The sequence below is a fragment of the Squalius cephalus genome, assembly GCF_949319135.1.
Source record: "Squalius cephalus genome assembly, chromosome: 24".
NCBI lineage: Eukaryota > Metazoa > Chordata > Actinopteri > Cypriniformes > Leuciscidae > Squalius > Squalius cephalus.
In genome coordinates this window covers 8,271,367-8,288,798 of record NC_137145.1, presented here as the reverse complement: position 1 = coordinate 8,288,798, position 17,432 = coordinate 8,271,367, and the positions used below count along the sequence as shown (strand labels likewise).

Sequence of the window (17,432 nt, the reverse complement as noted above, 5' to 3'; positions counted from 1 at the left end):
ATCTAATTTATCAAATTTATAGGAGAGAGTTGCTAAGGAAGCAGATGTCTACCCAATGAATCCTCCCAAGTATGACAAGATTGAGGACATGGCCATGATGACCCATCTCAATGAAGCCTCTGTGCTGTATAACCTCAAAGAGCGTTATGCTGCATGGATGATCTACGTAAGTTCTGAAATGACATATAAAGCATTTAAGTTAATTTTTTCTGTGTTGTTGCAATCTGACCACGTCTCTGCTCATTTCAGACCTACTCTGGACTCTTCTGCGCAACTGTGAACCCCTACAAGTGGCTCCCAGTGTATGATGCAGAAGTGGTGTCTGCCTACAGAGGCAAAAAGCGTATGGAGGCCCCACCCCACATCTTCTCTGTCTCTGACAACGCATATCAGTTCATGCAGTGTGGTAAGACATTATGGAATTGAATGTTATAGAATTCATTAAGATGAATTAGATGTTGCTGTTAATATAATAAATATTTACCGGATATTTTACAAATTTCAATCAACAGATAGAGAAAACCAGTCTGTCCTGATTACGTAAGTATTTTAATTTAATTTCAGACCATGACAAAAATGAAAAGTATAACATAGATGGAAAATTTATGGAGATATTTACAAAATAGAATTTAAGACTGAACAAAGATTGAATATACATTGAAAAGTCTACATGTCTTTCAATCTTCTGTCTTCTAATCTCTTATAAACCAGTGGAGAATCTGGTGCTGGAAAGACTGTGAACACCAAACGTGTCATCCAGTACTTTGCCACAGTTGCAGTGTCAGGTGTCAAGAAAGAGGCCAGTAAAATAAAGGTACGAGATACAAAACTATGTCATATATATTATTTTAAAAGATGATGATTTACACTCATCTCACAAACTATACGATATGTGAATTTGTGAAATGCCTATAAATTGTGTTTAGTCATGAAATAGAAAAACAATTGAAAATAAATGAAAACCCTTCAAACATCACAGGGCTCTCTTGAGGACCAGATCATTGCTGCCAACCCTCTGCTTGAGTCTTATGGTAATGCCAAGACTGTGAGAAATGACAACTCCTCTCGTTTTGTAAGTTAACCACTGTTTATTTACAGTACAGATGGTCAGTTGTGTTAAATTTTACTGTACACAGTTTTCTATAAAGAGATTATAATAATTATTATTTATGTAATATGCTATTATGATTTAAACAGGGTAAATTCATCAGAATTCATTTCGGCACCACTGGAAAACTGGCTAGTGCTGACATTGAGACATGTAGGTGGACATGATTTCATTGATCCATCCTGAACAGTTGTCTTTGTCTGTCACTCTTCAGATGATTGTGACTCAAGTACATTTTCTCAACAGATCTGCTGGAGAAGTCTAGAGTGTCATTCCAGCTTCCAGATGAGAGAGGCTACCACATCTTCTTCCAGATGATGACCAACCATAAGCCTGAGATTGTTGGTAGGTGCACATATTTCATTCATTCAATGTTTCAGATAATATTGTAAGATGCTCTTTCATTAATGCTGTGTATTTTACAGAAATGTGTCTCATCACCACCAACCCCTATGACTTCCCCATGTGCAGTCAGGGTCAGATCACAGTGGCCAGCATTGATGATAAAGCTGAGCTGGATGCTACTGATGTGAGTCATTGCTATTTAAATATTGACATATTCTATTTAAATATGGCAAATCATATATTTTATTATTCTCTGTAATTTACAGGAAGCTATTGACATTCTTGGTTTCACAAATGAGGAGAAAATGGGCATCTACAAGTTCACTGGAGCAGTAATTCATCATGGTAACATGAAGTTCAAGCAGAAGCAGCGTGAGGAGCAGGCTGAGCCTGATGGCACAGAGGGTGAGACTTGTGTTATCCTGGGCTTTAAAATAGTAACCATTGCACTGACTTTGCTGATAACAGAAACTGTGTATAAAATGTTTAGTGCAAATATAAACTAGAAGTTGCGTGCATATCAATAAATCTAAAAATAAAAGGGAAAGTACATAGTGCCTGATTTATTATAATTTTACACTACAGACTCTATAGAGCAAAGATAATTTATTTTAAAATGTATTTAACAGAGGCTGACAAAATCGCCTATCTTCTGGGTTTGAACTCTGCTGATATGCTGAAGGGTTTGTGCTACCCCAGAGTCAAGGTCGGAAATGAGTATGTGACCAAAGGTCAGACCGTGCAACAGGTATAGTAACATTTCCAGCATGCCATGTGTTTAACCTCAAATTCTGGCTAATTATTGCAGAAGCAGAATGAAATATCCACTCTATTCTACTTACAGGTGTACAACTCTGTTAGCGCCTTGGCCAAATCTATCTATGAGAGGATGTTCTTGTGGATGGTCATTCGTATCAACCAGATGTTGGACACAAAACAACAAAGAAATTTCTACATTGGCGTGCTGGATATTGCTGGCTTTGAGATCTTTGATGTAAGAATTATTCTTTTATCTCTTTTTATGTCAAAATGAATGATATTCAGAAGGTAGTAAATGTTTGTCATTTTTTGTCCTCCAGTACAACAGCATGGAGCAGCTGTGTATCAACTTCACCAATGAGAAACTGCAACAGTTTTTCAACCACACCATGTTTGTGCTGGAGCAAGAGGAGTACAAGAAGGAGGGCATTGTTTGGGATTTCATTGACTTCGGCATGGACTTGGCTTCTTGCATTGAGCTCATTGAGAAGGTTATCAATGGTTTATGAATTTATTAATTTCCATTGATCCTATTCTCAAAATCTCCAATTTTTGACAATAAACAACCTTCTTTTATAAACAGCCCATGGGTATCTTCTCCATCCTTGAAGAGGAGTGCATGTTCCCCAAGGCTTCAGACGTTTCCTTCAAGAACAAGTTATATGATCAGCATCTTGGCAAGAACAAAGCTTTCGAGAAACCAAAGCCTGCCAAAGGCAAGGCTGAAGCCCACTTCTCCCTGGTTCACTACGCTGGAACTGTGGACTACAATGTCACTGGCTGGCTGGACAAGAACAAGGATCCACTGAATGATTCTGTTCTGCTGCTGTACCAGAAGTCTTCTGTCAAACTGCTGGCTACTCTCTACCCACCTGTTGTTGAGGGTAAAGAAAAAATCTATTTAGCAAAACTTTGATTCAGTTTTGAACTAACTTTCTTGTTTTTGCATTTATACATATTTATACATTTTTATCTCAATAGATACTACTAAAAAGGGAGGCAAGAAGAAGGGTGGCTCCATGCAGACTGTGTCCTCCCAGTTCAGGGTATGTATAGAGATGACATCACAGCAATATTGCATTATTTTAGAAAAAAAAAGAAAATAAAGAAATACAAAGCATGCCAATCTTTTTCTATTCTTCACAGGAGAACTTGGGCAAACTCATGACCAACTTGAGAGCCACTCACCCTCACTTTGTGCGTTGCCTGATTCCCAATGAGTCCAAGACTCCAGGTAAAGTATAAAAAAAAACAAAAAACGCACAGATATTTTGGTTCTCAATATATATGATGAAGTTAATTTACCAAGTTCATGGTGTAAACTGTTCGTTTTAGGTCTCATGCAGAACTTCCTGGTTATCCACCAGCTGAGGTGTAACGGTGTTCTGGAGGGTATCAGAATCTGCACAAAGGGCTTCCCCAGCAGAATCCAATATGGTGACTTCAAGCAGAGGTAAATGGGACCACATGAAAACAACATTTCCTAGGAGGTTCCTAATTAAAAGATATGAAGTATTTTGATCAATTTTCCACAGATACAAGGTGCTGAATGCCGCTGTTATCCCAGAGGGACAGTTTATGGATAACAAGAAGGCCAGTGAGAAACTCCTGGGATCCATCGACATTAATCATGACGACTACAGATTTGGACATACAAAGGTTCATTATTTAGCTTTACAAATTTCAAAGATTCAGTGATCATGGTCATTTAGGTTATACAGGTTAAATCAATATTTTTTGATTTACTGTTTTACATAAATTCAGGTGTTCTTCAAAGCTGGTCTTCTGGGTGTTCTTGAGGAGATGCGTGATGAGAAACTGGCTGCTCTGGTCACAATGACTCAGGCTCTCTGTCGTGGCTACGTGATGAGGAGGGAGTATGTGAAAATGACGGAGAGGAGGTGATTATTGTCATGAGTAAATATGACATCAATGATAACTGCAAACTTAATAATGATTATGCCATTTAATGATGAATTATTCACAGGGAGTCGATTTACACCATCCAATACAACATCCGTTCATTCATGAATGTCAAACACTGGCCATGGATGAAGGTTTATTACAAGATTAAGCCTCTGCTTCAGAGTGCAGAGACTGAGAAGGAGCTGGCAAACATGAAAGAGGACTATACAAAATGCAAAGAGGCTTTGGTTAAGGCTGAAGCCAGAAAGAAAGAGCTTGAAGAGAAGATGGTTTCACTGTTGCAAGAGAAAAATGATCTGCAGCTGCAAGTAGCATCTGTGAGTATATTTTATAATTAACTGAATTTTGGCTACATTAAAAATGAGCAAGGTTGTTTCCAATGAAATAGCAATCTATTTTACTAACAGGAATCTGAGGGTCTCTCAGATGCTGAGGAGAGGTGTGAGGGTCTGATTAAAAGCAAAATCCAGCTTGAAGCTAAACTCAAAGAGACAACTGAGAGACTGGAGGATGAGGAGGAAATCAATGCTGAACTGACGGCCAAGAAGAGGAAACTGGAGGATGAGTGCTCTGAGCTGAAGAAAGACATTGATGACCTGGAGCTCACCTTGGCTAAAGTGGAGAAGGAGAAACATGCCACTGAGAATAAGGTTAGAGATTGAGTTGGTTTAACATTAGATTTAATCTCTATTTTATATATTGATATAGAATATGAATTGTAATATTTAAGTTTACTTGGAACAAAAAATCCTACAGGTCAAGAACTTGACTGAGGAAATGGCATCTCAGGATGAGAGCATTGCTAAGGTTACGAAGGAGAAGAAAGCCCTCCAAGAGGCACATCAGCAGACACTGGATGATCTTCAGGCCGAGGAGGACAAAGTCAACACCCTGACCAAAGCCAAGACAAAGCTTGAGCAGCAAGTTGATGATGTGAGTTGATTATGTAAATTAATTATATTAATTCATCAAATCAACTGTTTTCTGCTGTGAACATATTTTATATATCATTGTCCTGTAGCTTGAGGGTTCCCTTGAACAAGAGAAGAAGCTCCGCATGGACCTGGAGAGAACCAAGAGAAAGCTTGAAGGAGACCTGAAATTATCCCAAGAGTCCGTCATGGACCTGGAGAATGACAAGCAGCAATCTGATGAGAAAATAAAAAAGTAATTAAAGCAGGAAATCTTTGAAACCATTGAACATTTTTATTGTCGTGTTATGTTTGTTTTTTTACAAGTACTTATTGTTGAACAGGAAAGACTTTGAAACAGGTCAGCTGCTCAGCAAGATTGAAGATGAACAATCTCTGGGTGCTCAACTCCAGAAGAAAATCAAGGAGCTTCAGGTATTTTGAGATTTTTTTCAAACATTACATCATTATGATCAAATACAGATAACCAAAAATCGAATGAACTACTTACCACCATAGGCCCGCATTGAGGAACTGGAGGAAGAGATCGAGGCTGAGCGCGCTGCTCGTGCCAAGATTGAGAAGCAGAGAGCTGATCTCTCCAGGGAACTTGAGGAGATCAGTGAGAGGCTTGAGGAGGCTGGAGGAGCCACTTCTGCTCAGATCGAGATGAATAAGAAGCGTGAAGCTGAATTCCAGAAGCTGCGTCGTGATCTTGAAGAGTCCACCCTCCAGCATGAAGCTACTGCTGGTGCCCTCCGCAAGAAGCAGGCAGACAGTGTGGCCGAGCTGGGAGAGCAAATCGACAACCTGCAGCGTGTCAAGCAGAAGCTTGAGAAAGAGAAGAGTGAATTCAAAATGGAGATTGATGATCTTTCCAGCAACATGGAAGCTGTTGCCAAAGCAAAGGTTGGGAAATATTCGAAAGAATATATGTGACCCATGCTGGCAAAATGTGTCGGAATACGCATGTGCTAATTACGAGCTACAGGCAAATGTAAATTTTGGTCGAATTTCATTTTCATTCACAAAAATTGGTTCATTAAGCCCTCTTCTAGCGATCCCAATGCTCCAAATAGTAATTAAACATCTAAAATGATCTTTATTTTTACGTTTTCTGAGAGGTGTACCTTCCTAAATCTTCCCTTTGTTCTAATAATCCATGAAAAATTGCCATTTTTCTTTACTCGCTTCTCAACGACTGGTGCTTCCCCTCAGCACAAGTTTTAATATTCATAGCGAATTCTCGATGGCTTAAGTTTGAACCAATGAAAGATGATTTTTAAACTCATGCTGATGTAAACAAAATGATCTTACTTGCACTGACTGACAGATCAACACAAAGCACAAAGACGCCTCTCAGACAGCACGCAATCCCAATATACACGTCCACAGAATTGCAGTATTTCAAAATATCTGTCTTGGCGAATATTCACGTAAACCTTATCTGTTATGCCTTAAGTGAACGTTTGGTTAACTGTTGGGGAAAAACATCTGCTATGTAACATTATATTAGATACGTGCACTAAAGTAGGTCTCAATATACAGGCTGCTGTCTCATTAATGTCAATCAAACAATTGTGGTATCATGGAAAAAAAATTCATATATATTTTTCCTATAGATATTTGGTTTTGATTTGGTGTGTGCCAAATTTGGTGGTATTACCATGGATTTTAATGTATGGTTGCTGGGTGATTTTGTTTTGGATCCTTCAGAAAACTTTAACTAGATTTTTCTCAAAATATACTTGCTGACTCTATTGACTTCAAATAGGTGTAGTGCAGTCCTTTTTTGTCTGATTCCAACAAATCATACATCATCATACATGAAGGTTTTTTGATAAGAATAAAAGTAAATAACAATAACTCATTTTTGAAAATGTGCTCATTGTGACTCATTTTGCCAGCATGGGTCACATACAGCAAGTCTTGAAGTTCTTTCAAATATCTAATGCCTTTTGTATTTGCAGGGCAATCTTGAGAAGATGTGCCGCACACTTGAGGACCAACTTAGTGAAATTAAGTCCAAGAATGACGAGAACGTTCGTCAGTTAAATGATCTCAGTACTCAAAGTGCAAGATTTCAAACTGAAAATGGTAACTCATGAACAAATTCATATTATATCAAAAGTAATTAATGTCAATAATTAACAATAATTATCAACAATACTTAATCAAAAATAATAGTGTATTAAGATTGTTCAGCTGTAAATTTCTGACTGTAACACTGATACAATCTTACATCCATTTGTTTTTAAATAAACTGATAGAGACATAGAAAAGTCTGACACAGTGAATCTAAATCTATACAGGTGAGTTTGGCCGTCAGCTGGAGGAGAAGGAGGCTCTGGTTTCTCAGCTCACCAGAGGCAAACAAGCTTCCACTCAGCAAATTGAGGAGCTTAAGAGGCATATTGAAGAGGAGGTTAAGGTAATACAGCATAATCAATTCATGCACATACAATTACATAACTGTAGAGACAATAATACAATAATATTATGCAACTTTGTCCCTTAGGCTAAGAACGCACTGGCCCATGCTGTGCAATCTGCCCGTCACGACTGCGACCTGCTCCGTGAGCAGTTTGAGGAAGAGCAGGAGGCAAAGGCTGAGCTGCAGCGGGGAATGTCAAAGGCCAACAGTGAGGTTGCTCAGTGGAGAACCAAATATGAAACTGATGCCATCCAGCGCACTGAGGAGCTTGAAGAGTCCAAGTATGTATATTACTGTATAATATTCCTAACTCTCACAGCTATGTTATAGATTAGAATTAAAAAATAATGTGTATTACTTAACAGAAAGAAGCTGGCTCAGCGTCTGCAAGATGCAGAGGAACAAGTTGAGGCCGTAAACTCCAAATGTGCATCTCTGGAGAAGACCAAACAGAGACTCCAGGGTGAGGTGGAGGACCTCATGATCGATGTGGAGAGAGCCAATGGTTTGGCTGCCAACCTTGACAAGAAGCAGAGAAACTTTGACAAGGTAAACAGTTTTAGTCATATTATATTATCTTTGTAAAGTATTGCTGGAATGGGCTTTGTTCAATATTTTTTAAACAAACTCTATCCTAAAATATCTCCACCAAAGGTCCTGGCAGAATGGAAGCAGAAATATGAGGAAGGTCAGGCCGAGCTGGAAGGTGCCCAGAAAGAGGCTCGTTCACTCAGTACTGAACTGTTCAAGATGAAGAACTCCTATGAAGAGAGTCTGGATCATCTGGAGACCCTCAAGAGAGAGAACAAGAATCTGCAGCGTAAGAATGAAACCGTTAAATTAGAAAAAAAAATTAAAGGGATTGTTCACCCAAAATGAAAATTATTTGACTAATTAGTGCCCTCATGTCATTCCAAACTCGTGAGACTTTTGTTCATCTTCGAAACACAATTTAAGATCTTTTTGATGAAATCCGAGAGCTCAATTCATATGGATTAGTTTTATGATCTCTTTATAACCTTTTTGAAGTGTCAAAGAATCAATTATGTAGCTGTGTATGGAGGGACAGAAAACATTCAAATTTCATCAAAAAGATCTTCATTTGCGTTCCAAAGATGAACGAAAGTCTTACGGGTTTGTAATGACACGAGGGTGAGTAATTAATTAATGATAACATTTTCATTTTTTGTGAACTATCCCTTTAAATGTTCTAATTCTCAGTGAACATTAAAAAGTAAGCGCATATGATTAATGCATGTGCATTATGATACATATTATATGTTTTTCTCTCTATAGAGGAAATTTCAGATCTGACAGAGCAGTTAGGTGAGACTGGTAAGAGCATCCATGAGCTGGAAAAGGCCAAGAAGACAGTGGAGACTGAGAAGTCAGAGATTCAGACGGCCCTGGAAGAGGCTGAAGTGAGTATTCTTGCTAGAACCATCATACTGTGTTGTTGTATTCATCAACACACTGTGTGTATTTTCATTCTTTTATTTAAATGTTGTTTTATTTTTCATAGGGTACACTGGAGCATGAGGAGTCCAAGATTCTTCGAGTCCAGCTTGAGCTAAACCAGATCAAGGGAGAGGTTGACAGGAAGATTGCAGAGAAGGATGAGGAGATGGAGCAGATCAAGAGGAACAGCCAGAGAGTCATTGAATCCATGCAGGGCACTCTGGACTCTGAAGTCAGGAGCAGGAATGATGCCCTGAGAATCAAGAAGAAGATGGAGGGAGACCTTAATGAGATGGAGATTCAGCTGAGCCACTCCAATCGCCAGGCTGCTGAGGCCCAGAAACAGCTCAGGAACGTTCAGGGACAACTCAAGGTATGCATAGGAATTCTTCTTTTTGACTTTGGGATGCATTCATATTTTTTTTAAATAATCTAACATATGGTAAGTACAGCCTAGCAGAAATCACATCGAAAGCTCATTCTAAAGCTATTGTTATGTTCAGGATGCCCAACTGCACCTTGATGATGCCCAGAGAGGACAGGAAGACATGAAGGAGCAGGTGGCCATGGTGGAGCGCAGAAACACTCTGATGCAGTCTGAGATTGAGGAGCTGAGAGCTGCTCTGGAGCAGACAGAGAGAGGCCGCAAAGTGGCTGAACAAGAGCTGGTGGATATCAGTGAGCGTGTTGGGCTGCTGCACTCTCAGGTAAGGGCATATTGTTTCCCTGAAATTAAGGGAATTGAGAGCATCATTCAAAATGTTCAAACTGTTGCTTTCCATTTTGTAGAACACAAGTCTCCTGAACACCAAGAAGAAGCTTGAGGCTGACCTTGTTCATGTCCAGAGTGAAGTTGATGACACTGTACAGGAAGCCAGAAATGCAGAGGAGAAGGCCAAGAAGGCCATTACTGATGTGAGCAACAGTAGCTGCCAAATGTTTCATAAGACGCTTACATACATTTTACATAAAAAATGTGGATCTAATGACTTTCTGTATTAATCCAAAAGGCTGCAATGATGGCAGAAGAGCTGAAGAAGGAGCAGGACACCAGTTCTCACCTTGAGAGGATGAAGAAGAATCTGGAGGTCACAGTGAAGGACCTGCAGCACCGTCTGGATGAGGCTGAGAGTCTGGCCATGAAAGGAGGAAAGAAACAACTCCAGAAGTTGGAGTCCAGAGTAAGCCTCTTTATAGTTATGATATGGGCAAGGTGAAGTATGTTATATTATGATTTGTTTGAATAAAAATATGTTCTTTAGGTCCGTGAGCTTGAGGCTGAAGTTGAAGCTGAGCAGAGACGTGGAGCTGATGCTGTTAAAGGTGTACGCAAATATGAGAGGAGAGTGAAAGAGCTCTCTTATCAGGTATGACCATATTCCTCACAAGTTTGTTCAGACAAAAGAGTCTGTATAATAGTGTATGCACTGACAATGCCTATTTTTAGTAAAGGATCAATGCTTAATTTTGTAAATGTGTATTTTTTGAAGACTGACGAGGACAAGAAGAACATCACCAGACTCCAGGATTTGGTTGACAAACTGCAGCTGAAGGTCAAAGTCTACAAGAGGCAGTCTGAAGAGGCGGTATGTAAAATCTAATAGAACATTTTGACACTGTAATTATTTATATTGGAATGCTAATTTGATGAAACGTGATACATGAACCATATTAAAAAAAAAAACTTTAGGAGGAGCAAGGCAATGTTCACCTGTCCAAGTTGAGGAAGGTGCAGCATGAGCTTGAGGAGGCTGAGGAGCGTGCTGACATTTCTGAGTCTCAGGTCAACAAGCTCAAAGTAAAGAGCCGTGATGCTGGAAAGGTTAGACCAAGTAGATGAGTTTTTTGCATTATTTATTCAACTTGTTTATCCAAATATATGAACTCTTAGAAGTAGAAGTGGAACTATAATAATTGCATTTTGCTGATGTTACATATCTTGTATGACATTTGCACATCTGTATTCTCTTCATTATGTAAAGTGAAGAACATTTTTGTTAATAAGACTAATGTTTAACTCTTCCTTCTTTCCCAGGCCAAAGAAGAATGAATCTTTAACACTTGAAAGGAGCATTAAAGTCATATAATATGAATGTTTAATGTAAAAGTACCTTTCTTAATAAAACTGTTTATTTCAGCAAATAATTAGCCTTCGTGTGATTTTTCAACAAGATACACTAGTACAACACTAATATTGGATCTATATGATTACATTAAACCTTATTATTCACATCACAAGTGTGCTGAGTATCAAGAGTGTCTTGAAACCAAATTTGAACTTTTAAAGGTTCCATGAAAGTTCAAAAGGTTTCATACAATTGAATTCTCATGTTTACTGAATGCATTCGCTCAAACATTTCCGCTATAAAGTTTCCACCCTGGACTGATGTTATTGACTATTGCAATATTCTGTGAACTAGCCTTCCAGTTAGCACAATTAAGCCTCTACAGATGATCCAGAGATCTAAAAAGTAAATATAATACCTGGAAAAAGCTATCTGTAACCTATCACATTTATCATTTTCATTAAATTATATTATATTATAATATATATTTTATATATATATATATTTATTATAATTATATTTAATATAATATAATTTAATTAATTTATAATATAATGCATTAATGCATTTATAATATAATACCCTATAATGAGCAAGCAACAAGGTATTTTTCTGAAATACAAAAATATGAGTGAATGACACGTGTGGAGTACTATGATGTATCACACAATGCTCCCACACCAAGCACTGAATGAGCCAGAGATGGCTCAGCCACATCCAGTCTATAATATCTCTCAAATGTTTGCGGTGATGCCCAGCTCCAAATGTCCTAAATAGACACCCCTGAACAGTGCCCAAGACTAGAGGTAACCATTCCTGGAGTGAGCTCGAAGTCCTGATAAATATTGTAAACTTTTGCGTCTTTGTAACACATTACAATCGCGTTTACCACTCAGTGAGAGAGTGGTAAAACGAAATGGGTCCCCCCTTATAATTGTCAGCACAAGAGACGAAGAGCGGACTGCTCTTTCGTAACAAACTCATCCTCTGCACGTAAGTGCGGGCACAGATAGTTTAACCGCTCTTCTTCTGATGTAGAAAAAGGTAGAACAAACTCTGGATTAGTTTTCAGTGTAACTTTCGATAAACCAACTGAAAACCGCATACAGTGAGAATTTACAGACAAAGCGTGTAATTCACTCACCCGCTTTGATGTAGTGAGAGCAAGCAGTAAAGCTGTCTTTAAAGAAAGACACTGTAAATCAATACTCTTTAATGGTTCAATAGGGCGCTGGAAGAACACGTCCAGAACCACAGATAAATCCCAGGATGGGATCAGAGACTTAGTGACCGGAAGTAACCATCTCACACCCTCATAAATCGTTATATTGTATTATGGGGTGCTTGCTTATTGTTTCTGAATCCAGCCCCAAATGACAAGCTGAGATGAACTTTTACTGTTGAAAAGGCTCTACCTTTATCTAATAGTTCCTGCAGAAAGCAGAAAACATCTGATACAGAGCATAAGAACAAAAGGATTCATCTCTCTGCGCACCATCGTTCAAAAACGTCTCGGGTTACGACTGTAACTCTTGTTCCCTGAGAACAGGGAACGAGACACTGCGTCCTGAGACACTTTGGGGAACGCCTCAGCATGACTGATGACTGAAGTTCAGTATAATCACTGCAATCGTATTGGCCGGCGACAGCCATGACGTCGATACTAGTGTGACCAGGAAGTTTAAAAGGGTGCCTGGAGAACATCCATTTCTTCATCTGAAGGGACTGTGCAGGCAGCCTGGAGGCATGGCGATGAGACGCACTGTGTTTTCAGATCATCCGTGCTTCTTCAGCAGTGTAGAGAGAGTGCGCGCGCATGGTTGCCAGATACTATTGAAAAGACCGGGTAAAAAACTTGTTCTTTTAACAGAAAAGCTCTGACTGGGGGTTTAAATGATTGAAATCTGGCAACCGTAAGCATGAAGCTCGTAAAAACAGTCAATGTGTTGTCGTCTCCTTTATATGACAAAAACAAGTAGTTTTGGTCAAGTTTTTATTTTTTAAACACATTTCAGTCTCGTCTTTTTCGTCATCAATATTGCATGTGTTGATATAGTCACAATCATCGTTTAATGACGTGGGTGTCGTCTCTCATCGTCTTGTCTTAGTCAGGGAAAAACAGGTCGACAACCAACATTTTCCGTCATAGTTTTTCGTTAACTATGCTCTCAGTGATATGTGTTGGGTCCCCGCTATGATAACAGTAACTTTCTCAAATGTTTACAGAACAAGCGGGAACCCAGTGTGCCTGTATCTTTCTCTATTGCTGTTCTATTACAAGATAGAAAGTCTAAGGCCTTCAATAGCCGTACAGCAAACCCAACTAATCTTGTACCTATTACACGTCAAACTAAGATTGATGTGGGGACAAAAAGTAAGACTGTTAAGTTAGCACTTTTAAACATCCGCTCACTTAAAAATAAATCACTTCTAGTCAACAACTTAATAACCACAAACAACCTGGATTTTATGCTTCTAAAGGAAACCTGGATAGAAGACAGCTGCAGTGCAACAGTCCTCAATGAAATATCCCCTCCTAATTTTACTTTTATGAGTGTCTGCAGAGCTGTTAGGAGAGGTGGGGGTCTAGCTGCTCTTTTTAAAGATATCTTTCAATGTAAGCAAATATCATTTGGGAATTACCCGTCTTTCGAATATCTGGGTATTGTGTTAAAAGGTGCTCCACGCATTTTACTTATCATTATTTACAGGCCTCCAAAATACTCTCCAGCCTTTGCTGAGGATTTTACAGAACTGTTATCAACAATTACCTCAGAGTTTGACTGTTTTGCCATTGCTGGAGATTTTAACATTCACATAGATAATGCAGAAACCAATATGGCAAAAGAAATCAAAACTGTTTTAAAAACTTTTGATCTGACTCAACATGTACATGGACCCACACACAATCGTGGACACACTCTAGATTTACTTATCAGTAAGGGTCTAAACATTGAATTGATTGTTATTAAGGATGTAGCACTGTCCGATTATTTCTGTATTTTCTTTGATATATTGATCTCTCCTGCCACTGAAGCTAGATCAGTGTCTGTCAAGAAGAGATGCTTAAATGAGAACACAAATGTACTATTTATGAAGGCTATATCTTTAACACCAAGCATATCTGCTGACTCTGTTGATTTTCTCCTTGATTCTTTTAACTCAAAAGTCACTTTGAATTGCCATTCTGTATGAAATGTGCTATATAAATAAACTTGCCTTGCCTTGCCTTGCCTTAACGAAATTAACACTGCAGCTTAGCAATGAAAAAGTACATGCAGCACCTTGGGAAGAAAAACACCTTGGCAAGAATTCTAAAATTGTAAAATTAAAAAAATTCTGAGAAAGCCAACTGTAGCTGCACAGTAAAAGAGAGAGAAGCTTAAAAGGCTGCTGGATCAACGATGGACTGGACACCTTGAGACGGTGTCCGTGGTGCTGAAATCGCACGACACGCTTGTGGATTATCTGAATGAAATCACAACCACAAGAAAAGGTGCTGACGTAAAAATTGAACCTGTTGGACTTCACAAGGCCATCACAGAACCGACTTTCAAATTTCTTGCCTGTGTGATGTACAAAGTTTTGGGCCTGATGGATCCATCGAATAGGATGCAGCAAGTTGAACAAACGGATATTGACGGCAATTCGGCTCATTGCATTGAAAGTCTATGATCAGATGCAGAGTTTGCGAAAGACTACATTGTGGATGAAAGGGTTGGTCACCGTGAAGTGAACATTGAACAGGAGTGCAAGCGGCAGTTTTCTAGCATTATTGACTATATAGCGAATGTAATAGCAACTACATGGCAGCTTTGGATGCACTGGACCCTGGTAGTGAGAACGTTTTAAATGCGGGGAAAGTGCAACTACTACTGGATTTAATGAACACCAAAATGGTGGAGTCTCAGTTCACCGTTGCACGTCAGTGTTGGCAAACACTGTGCACAGGCCAGGACGAGAAAGTGACGTTGTTCAAACTTGAGCTGAGCATGTGGGTTAAGCAGGCATACATTGCTTTTGGTGGTGTTGTTGTGCCGTGGTAACATGATTGTGCAGGCCTTATATACACTGCATATCTTGTGATCGCCCCCTCATCAGCGCTTGGCTGGCGCCATGCCTTACTTTTTTTTGTATGTGATATAATCACTGTCTTTCTGCCTGTTCATATTATTATCCTGATTGTATATTTGTTACCGGCAATATTATGTAAAGCTGTGGGCCCCTTGTACTCATTCCCAACTTTCCCCCTACAAGCAACGCCTCCGGCTGTGATGCTGGAAATGTAAGATTGAATACATCAGTGTTTCCCAACCTTTTTTCAGTCAAGGCACCCTTTGAAAATTTGAAAAAATGTGTGGCACCCTAGTGTTATCACATACTACTTTGATACTATACCTTGAAATGAAATGTATCGGTTTTCAATACTACAGGGAAGAATTTCCGTATATAGGCCTGTCATATAGCCTAGCTATTTTTTAATATTATAAAAAAATAGTTCATCCATTTAAAGTCAAGGAAATCATTAATTTCTTCTGAAGAGATTACTTTACATGATGGAATATTTAATTAAGGCTTTTATTCATATATAAACATTGCTCAATTACCATTGCAAATCTCACCTAAATGTTTGCTCACTCAGTGTATTTGTTTTTTTATATTGGGATCATTTTGTTATAATTGCACAAGATAGCTTGTTTTTAATATAATTTATAATGTAATAATTTCACAGTTAATCTCCAAATTAATGTAGAAACAACATAAAGGCATTGTTTAATGGCATCTTTTTATGAATGAAGGCCAGTATCACCAATACTGCTACTGATGTCTTCAATTATTATTGTTTTTAAATAAAACAAAATAATTATCACCATTCTACACAATAGTATTAATAATTGAAAGCAATCAATTTGAAAATGTATTAGGCTCCAAAAAAATATAACAACTTTTTATTTAAGTGAACTTAAAACAATCTTCACATAAGTCCATAATAAATGTCATATTGACCTGTGCCCACCTGTCTACATAGGAAATACACAGAAACTGAATAAAGTTATCAAACACTTTACAGTCTTCACTGCATAAATTATAAATTAAATATAGATTAATCCTTATTAAAGCTACAAGTGTTCTTTAGTCAAGAGCAGCGAGTCATTTTCTCTGTTACTTTGTGTTCTTTGATTCTGCTGTCACTGCTGCACATGTAAATCTCACACGCGTCCCGTTCTCTCACAACTCTTAACGTTAATTTAAGACTGCTCTCATGAGGATACTCAACAAAACAGACATTTTGGCATAACTGTGTGTTATTATACGTTCAAGTGCAAAAGATAAGTCGATTCTGGCGCGCGGTGCGCCGTGTGTGTGTGTGTGTCAGCAGGACATTCACAGACAGCGCTCTCATTTGTCTTTTCGCGCTTGTATGTTTAAAAGCATTTGCATGAAGAAGAACATGATTATGTAACGCTAGCCAAAGGATGACAGAAAAAACAACGGATAGCCTACCAAGATGTCAAGATGGCGGCGTGAGTGTTTGGTGCAGACTGTCTGCTAATTATGGAATTATTTGCTTTCAACTAATTTTGCGATAAGTATTATATTGAATCTGAAAGCCTACAAACAAAGTTTTCGCTGATTATTGATTTAAGCAAGCTCTACAATGGAGCAGTCAGCTCTGGTCTGTGCAAGTACTACAATGGAGCAGTCCGCGTCAAACAAATTCCTCTTGGACGCACTGCAACAACTAAAGTCCGAAATGGTTTCCCATTTTGATGTAAAGATGGACAATCTACAGATGAACTTAGACACAATAAAGCTTTCCCTATCAAACCTGGGAGAACATATATCGGAGCTTGAACAAAGAGTCGGTGGCAACGAGGATAATATATCTTGGAAAGCGTATCAAAACACTTGAGAGTGAAAACGTACTCGGTTACTAATGTAACCTCGGTTCTCTCTAGAAGAGGGAACGAGTATTGCGTAAGGTTAGCTTACGCATCGGGAAAGTCTTCTTTCTTCGAGATCTGAAGCCAAAAAATTATCCTTAATTTTGTATACATTGTCAACGCAGTGCAGCAGCCGACAGACCTAGGCAGGCTGTATAAGCGTGCTCATTGGCTGCTCGGCGGCAACTGCTTAAGCCTATCGGTGAGCGCTCTGAACGCGGCAACCAATGAGGGCGCTTCGCGCCCTCCACACCCTTCTAACCGTCAGAATGGGTGTGGCCAGCGTGTATATATTCAGCGCTCATAGGCTAAAATTCTGGTTTTCGCAGTCTGAAGCGCAAAAGCTCGTGGCGCGACACGGCAGGTTACGCAATACTCGTTCCCTCTTCTAGAGAGAACCGAGGTTACATTAGTAACCGAGTACGTTCTCTTACGAGAGGTCTCTCGTATTGCGTAAGGTTAGCTTACGCATCGGGAACC

General features: G+C 38.9%; 1 protein-coding gene across 1 annotated transcript in view; it reads left to right on the top strand.

Annotated features, from left to right (window-relative positions):
- The window catches only part of LOC307152095 (uncharacterized protein), a 41,691-nt gene that overhangs the window by 1,491 nt on the left and 22,768 nt on the right, over nucleotides 1–17,432 (top strand). The window contains 37 exon segments of the mRNA XM_079860480.1: nucleotides 23–166; nucleotides 250–406; nucleotides 513–540; nucleotides 712–814; nucleotides 980–1,072; nucleotides 1,198–1,261; nucleotides 1,355–1,453; nucleotides 1,534–1,637; nucleotides 1,720–1,858; nucleotides 2,083–2,201; nucleotides 2,298–2,447; nucleotides 2,533–2,703; nucleotides 2,796–3,096; nucleotides 3,194–3,258; nucleotides 3,359–3,446; nucleotides 3,548–3,665; nucleotides 3,748–3,871; nucleotides 3,977–4,113; nucleotides 4,200–4,455; nucleotides 4,546–4,788; nucleotides 4,895–5,071; nucleotides 5,160–5,305; nucleotides 5,394–5,484; nucleotides 5,569–5,958; nucleotides 7,020–7,146; nucleotides 7,362–7,480; nucleotides 7,568–7,764; nucleotides 7,849–8,032; nucleotides 8,138–8,303; nucleotides 8,780–8,904; nucleotides 9,006–9,314; nucleotides 9,445–9,648; nucleotides 9,731–9,856; nucleotides 9,952–10,122; nucleotides 10,204–10,311; nucleotides 10,315–10,527; nucleotides 10,632–10,763. Of these exon segments, the coding sequence (XP_079716606.1) occupies nucleotides 23–166; nucleotides 250–406; nucleotides 513–540; nucleotides 712–814; nucleotides 980–1,072; nucleotides 1,198–1,261; nucleotides 1,355–1,453; nucleotides 1,534–1,637; nucleotides 1,720–1,858; nucleotides 2,083–2,201; nucleotides 2,298–2,447; nucleotides 2,533–2,703; nucleotides 2,796–3,096; nucleotides 3,194–3,258; nucleotides 3,359–3,446; nucleotides 3,548–3,665; nucleotides 3,748–3,871; nucleotides 3,977–4,113; nucleotides 4,200–4,455; nucleotides 4,546–4,788; nucleotides 4,895–5,071; nucleotides 5,160–5,305; nucleotides 5,394–5,484; nucleotides 5,569–5,958; nucleotides 7,020–7,146; nucleotides 7,362–7,480; nucleotides 7,568–7,764; nucleotides 7,849–8,032; nucleotides 8,138–8,303; nucleotides 8,780–8,904; nucleotides 9,006–9,314; nucleotides 9,445–9,648; nucleotides 9,731–9,856; nucleotides 9,952–10,122; nucleotides 10,204–10,311; nucleotides 10,315–10,527; nucleotides 10,632–10,763 (5,688 nt within the window).